The sequence below is a fragment of the Paroedura picta genome, chromosome 12 (assembly GCF_049243985.1).
Source record: "Paroedura picta isolate Pp20150507F chromosome 12, Ppicta_v3.0, whole genome shotgun sequence".
Taxonomy (NCBI): Eukaryota; Metazoa; Chordata; class Lepidosauria; order Squamata; family Gekkonidae; genus Paroedura; species Paroedura picta.
In genome coordinates, this window is record NC_135380.1 from 31,727,144 (window position 1) to 31,733,143 (window position 6,000).

Here is a 6,000-nt window from a genome sequence, read left to right on the forward strand (position 1 = left end):
AGCTAAGTCCCTGCTTACCGTGCATACTGTGGTCCTGTAGAGTCATACCACTGGCTGGAAGCTGTGATATCCTCATCCCGGATTGTCCCTTCGTGCATCCCCAAAGGGTATCGGCATATTGCTGAATAAAGGACAACACAATATTTAGATCAGCATACAGACAGCACTGGCGAGGAACACACAAACACATCCCATTATGTATTCCCAGGTAGTTTTTTCTCTTTTTTCAGAACTGGTTTGATGTTAATTCGAGGACCATCATTTTCTGAATTTGCTGTCCCCCTCCCCTCCCCTCCCAGATAAATACACACATTTAGCTTGTAAATGAAGAGGTTCTTGTCCTAAGCTACATGGACCAAACCACTGCCCTGCTGAATCAGACCAATGACCCATCTTGTTCTACATTATGTTCGCAATAGAGGCTGGATGCATCTGGGAATCCTACAAGCAGGGCACAAAGGAGAGGGCCCTTGCCCTGATCCCCAGCCTCTGCATTCCAAGTCACATGGTTAGCCAGGCTCTTCAGCTCTTCATCTGTTCTGCCTGATTAAGTATTCTTAAATCTGTGGGTCTAGCTGATTGCTTCATTAACTGCTTCATAAAAGTTTGGAATGATTATTGTTTTAATGGCTACTGTGGAAGCCACCTAGGGAGCAAAAATGCTAAGATATCAGCATCTCGTAAAATGAAAACACTTCCTCCAAGATACCGGCCCAGTAAAGAAGAACAACTGGGGTTTTTTTGTACTTCACTTTTGACTACCCAAAGGAGTCTCAAAGCGGATTACAATAGCCTTCCCTTCCTCTCCCCACAATAGGCACCCTGTGAGGGTGGTAGAAACTCAGAGCCTAAGTACATGATATGCTTTCCCCAGGAATGTCTCTGAGTCAGGTCAACAACAGACATCCTTAGGGAGTTCCAGACCTGATAGGGTTGAGGACTACAGCATGCAAGAAGAAGGCTTAAGCCCCCTCTCATGCAATGTTCAATCTGAAACTTAGCAGTCCCTGCTTCCCCAGTGAGGAACGATATCACAGCTCTCTTCCTAGCCCTGAACTCAGTACGTTTTCAGGGCCCACCTGGCTTTTGTTAAAATGTACCCTTTAATTTACAGTTGAGTCTGTTGACTACCCTTTTAACATCTATTGGAACTACAATGTGAATTATTTTTTCCCTCTCTCTCTACATTTTAAATGCTCCTAAGCTTACTGTATTTATTCTATTACAAGATTTGCTTCCCAGCTCTTACCCTGTTAATGATGATTAGTTTTGTCTGACATCTGCTGCTCTGATCCATTGTTATTGAACACTTTTATTTGCCTCAGCTATTCATTTTACAGCCCCACCCTAAGGCTAGGTTCAAAAGGGCTGAGAAAGACAATTAAACACAATGCCAGCACTTCTCTGAGAAATACTGTAGCAAGCCCCACCAGCCTCGTGCCAGCATCATACCAGGTTCTGATATGAACCTAGATGGCACCAAGGATGTGCCATGGGCACAGAAAGTTTACTAAATTCCTCCACTCAGATAAATCCCCAATACTAAAATAATGTTACAGCACTGAAAATGCTGATGTAGTTCACACTGACCAATGCCAAAGGAAAAATGGAGTGCTCTTACTTCCTTGTCATTGCTAAGCACCACTGTGACTTAGGATGCCAGTCAAGCCTGTGGGCTATCACATCCCTCCTCAGCAGCCAATCACATGCCCCCAGAGCATCCAAACAAAGCCCCCATCCATTTCCTATATAAACCTAGCCAAGAGACCCATAGGAAAGATGATGGGACATACAGTATGGGACCATATCTCTCTAGCACACAGATTTGCACTTTATGGTGTGAATGCCCAATATATACATAAGAAAAGTCCTTGGGTACTGGGGCATAAAGCCAAGGTGGAGTCTACCTAATAATTTAATGCTGCACTAGTAGCCTCCTACCAGGGTTCACTTCTGAGCTGGAGCAACAGGAGAGGCCAATCAACAGTAGGACTGGCAAACAGAGCATCCTTGGAGACATGGGAAGAGTTTCCACACAGCCCGTTGGTCAATCGGGCGGTGCTCCTTGGTGGTCAGTCACTGCCATTCAAATGTCTGAAAGAGACAGAGAGAAAGATGATTGGCTTGGAGAGATTTCAGGATTAGGTGGGTGGCTTCATAAGGTTAAAAATGACTTTCTTAAATCCAGAAATTATTCTAGTTGACCCACAACATTTAGTGTCAAACTGAAGAAGACATCAAAAGATCTACAAATCAGTGCCCCCATGACGTTTTTTATTGGGAATAGCAGCCTGACTGCGGAGTTTCATACCAACAATACCAACAATATTTTATCCAACAATATTTTATTATTGATATCAACAATATTTTAATAACAATATTTTAACTTAAGGCACTTAACACAACAATTGGGGCAATGGTTTGCACAAATGAAAAAAATTGAAACTAAAACAATATTTAAGGAAGTGTTGCTGGACACCAAAATCAAGATAACTGATTTTCAGAAGGAAAAGAGGAACATAAGATGGGTTGATTTTGTAAAAGAAGCCATGGCCTTATGTTCGCAATCCCCAAACCTGAGAGCCAAAGGCCACATATATATAATATAATTTAAAGAAGGACAACCACTGAGGAAAACAAAATTGAAAACAGTTTAATCTAGAGGCCGTTCTGGTTGTGCTTATACACATAAAAATATAAGAAGAGATAAGAAACGTTTATTTGTATTTATTGTTAAATTGTTTAATATAGCCCGGGATAGGTTCTTCTTCTTCTGTTACAATAATTTTGAACCGTCCCTTTCTTTTCGTGGTGTACTCTTATGTTCGCAATCTGCAAGAACTGAGCAAGGTGCTAAGGATAATACATTTTGGCAGTCATTAATTCATAGGGTTGCTGTAAGTTGGGAGGAACTTAATGACACATAACAAATATAACAATGACTATTGGAATGCACTGTGTTCCTTCTGAATGACTATAAGAATTTGCAGACTTTGTTCTATGCGTTCTCAATCATCTTGCAGAAAATCTTTGTAGTCTTATAGCCATTTTCTGTCATTCCCTTTAGCATCACCCCTAAAATATGGACCATCCTTGGTAAAAAGGAATGGTTGGAGCATATACAAATGGAAAGTCCATCAAAGAATTTCAATGTGGATCCACTTGATTCCATTTGATGGAAATTTTAAAAACCAGTGTCTATTGGCAAAAATCTAGCTTGCTAATTTTTCTCTCTCTTTCCCAAAAGCACACATTCCAAACTTCTCCCCTCTGACAAGCACAGAGAGCAAGGTGACAGCAAAACAGACCAAAGTTCTCCGTTATGATCTGATGGAGAGACAGGAAAGCGTTAAACTCTCCTTGCCGGGGGCCCTGGGCGGATCCAGTTGCTAATTGCTTTCAGCTGGCAGCATCCATACTTTAAAAAAAAAATCCTGTTTCAGTCATTGGAGGAACAGAAACTTTTCCTTGGCCTGGAGAGCCATCTATGCTGAAAAGGAGGTGGTGGGATGGGAGGAAAGGAAGGAAGGAAGGAGCCAACAAAGCTGGTTTCAACCTTGGATAGAAAGCACCCACGTTCCACCCTTTTGATGCCAGGCAAATGCACAGGCTTCCTGCCACCTTCCTCCAAGATGAGTTCTCCACAGGAAGGAAGAAGTGCATTGCTGAAGCCCTGCAGCATCTGTCAGCCTTCTGCTCCAATCTCCAAAGCCTTTTGTTAGTTGATGAGATCCTCCTGACCAGCTCCTGCCTTCTTCCCCCTTTCATGTTTTTTTGCAGTCTGTGTGTCTAGCCATCCAGTCCTGAGCCATTGTCAACATTTACTGTCAATGCATAACATTCTCAATATACTGCACATTTAAGTGGCGAGACACAATAACAAACAAACAAACAAACAAACAAACAAACAAACAAAATACTGAGCCCTCCCCAAAAAACTCAGAAATGTGGCTCTGCATTTCATGCATCCACTATCTGTCCTATTCCTTAGCCACCTAGTAAGACACACTAACAACATACACATAAACCAAGGGTGAGAAAACTGTTAGAACGCAATTACATGCAGAGCATACATTTAAGCAAGAAGACGGGTAGGAACTGCCTCCTAATCCATATGATCCCATCTCTCAAATCCAGCCCTACCATAAGGCAAGCCAAGGCTATTGGCGTGTATTTATTTATTTACTTTGTTTATAGTCCACCTTTTCGCTGAGACGCGAGGGGCATACCATTAAGGGTGCGGAACGGTCAGCCTTTTAATGGGTTATTTTTACAGATACGAGGGATGTCAGCTTGGTTTTCTGCCTCAGATACCAATAGTGATGTGCAAGGTCCTGGTTCCCAAGAGGATTCAGAAAGCCCCACCCGTTTCAGGGTGGCAGCATTTCCCAAAAGATAAGCAGGCAAACAAAGTCTGAGGAAGCGTGCTTGCACTCAAAAGCTCACGCCTTGAATAAGTCTTTGTTGGTCTTAAAGGAGTCACTGGACTCTGATTTTGTTTTGTTGAGCTGCTTCAGACCAACGCTGCTACCCACTTGAATCTAAAGTTATTCATGCCACCTTTTCCAAAACCTGAGGGTGGAGGGAAATACATCTTCCTTCTCTCCCATAAGCATACCCATTGTTTAGGAGTGTATGATGGTGTCTACCATGCAAGACATTCTGCTGAAAGAAAGCACGAAAGTGCATCATTCTTTTTTGCCTGCCCATGTATTATCCTGTATTATTATTAGGTACTATTATTATGTACCTAATTATGTACCCATGTATTATATTGCCACATGTCTCATGGGGGATGCTTTCACCGTGGGAAGACTGCCGATCCTCGCGGAAAGAATATCGGCCCGTTTCCCCGCTCTCCTTTTGCGGGAGCAGTTCGCATTTCCTGCACACGGAGAACAACATTTTTGCACTGGAGAAAGCCAGACCCCTTCCCTTCCCAGCTAGCGGCAAGCCAAGCCTGAGCCGATGTCCTCTGCTTTGACTTAGGCCACAGGGGAGGGGAGGGAGGGGAGGGAGAGGCGCCCGAGAGCCCCTTCTGGCCTCCCTCCGGCCCACGCCTGCTTCCTGCCGCCAGGACACCCCACCGAGTCCCCTCCCGCGCGGCGTGACAAGAAGGCGCGGGAAGCTAGGCCAGGCAGGCCCCGTGGCTCGAGGGCTCCCCGGCCGGCTGCCAACATTGTCTTGAGAGGAAGCGAGCGAGCAAGCGGGCGAGCGCTCGGACAGGCTTGCACGCACACCGCCCGGACGCGCGCAAGAAACCGAGGAGGCGTAGAAGCCAAGCGGCAAGAGGGAGCCCCTGGGAAGAAAGGCCCTACCTGCCCAGCCTAGCCTCTCCGCCTCCTCCACCATGGCGATCTCAGCCTCTCTACCGCCATGGATCCAGCTGCGCTCGGCTGCCCAACATCCCTTCCCCTCGCAAGCAACTTTTCCAACAGCAGCAGCAGCAGCAGATCAGCTCAAACTTTCGGAAACTCCTCCTCTGCTCCGTCCCTCCACATAGGCCCTGGAGACTCCCTTGCTTTTGTCACTACCGTTCCTATGGCAACGTCTGACGGAGGGCACGGAAAAGAGCAGATTTTTGGAGCCCGAGCCGCTGTCTCCTTCGCCCCCCCCCCCTCCTGCCTCGCTTCGTCCCCTCCCCTCCAGCCCTTGCTCCAGCCCCTCTGGCGGGGAGCCGCTTCTCCAGCGCTTGGGCCAGGCCTGTCTGGACAGGGGCCAGGCATTGCATGCAAACGAGGCAAACCACAAGACAAAAGCTGCTTCAGGGAACAGGGGCCAGGGAGCCAAACACTGGAGGGGGGGGGGCCCTCCAGCTTCTGCGCTGTTCCCACAGGCTGTGAAGCCGGGCCCGGTTTGCTCTCCACAATGCTGCTACTTCCAGCAGGCCAGGACTGAACCTCACTCGCTGCAATATATATATTGCATATATGTATATGTGCACCAACAAAATTAAGGACTTGCACAGGCGCTGGTAAGCAGAAGCGCAGAGTATCTTGC

At 46.2% G+C, this 6,000-nt stretch overlaps 1 protein-coding gene across 2 annotated transcripts in view; it reads right to left on the bottom strand.

Moving 5' to 3' along the window:
• The window catches only part of LOC143821210 (discoidin domain-containing receptor 2-like), a 29,663-nt gene extending 24,055 nt beyond the window's left edge, over window positions 1-5,608 (bottom strand). For both annotated transcript variants that reach the window (XM_077304817.1, XM_077304816.1), the window contains exons 1-3: window positions 5,319-5,608; window positions 1,942-2,094; window positions 19-121 (exon numbers count right to left, since the gene is read on the bottom strand). In XM_077304817.1, coding sequence (XP_077160932.1) covers window positions 19-121; window positions 1,942-2,020 — 182 coding nt within the window. In that variant the 5' untranslated portion in view covers window positions 2,021-2,094; window positions 5,319-5,608. The remainder of the gene's footprint in view (window positions 1-18; window positions 122-1,941; window positions 2,095-5,318) is intronic.
• Between the last annotated feature and the right edge of the window lie 392 nt (window positions 5,609-6,000).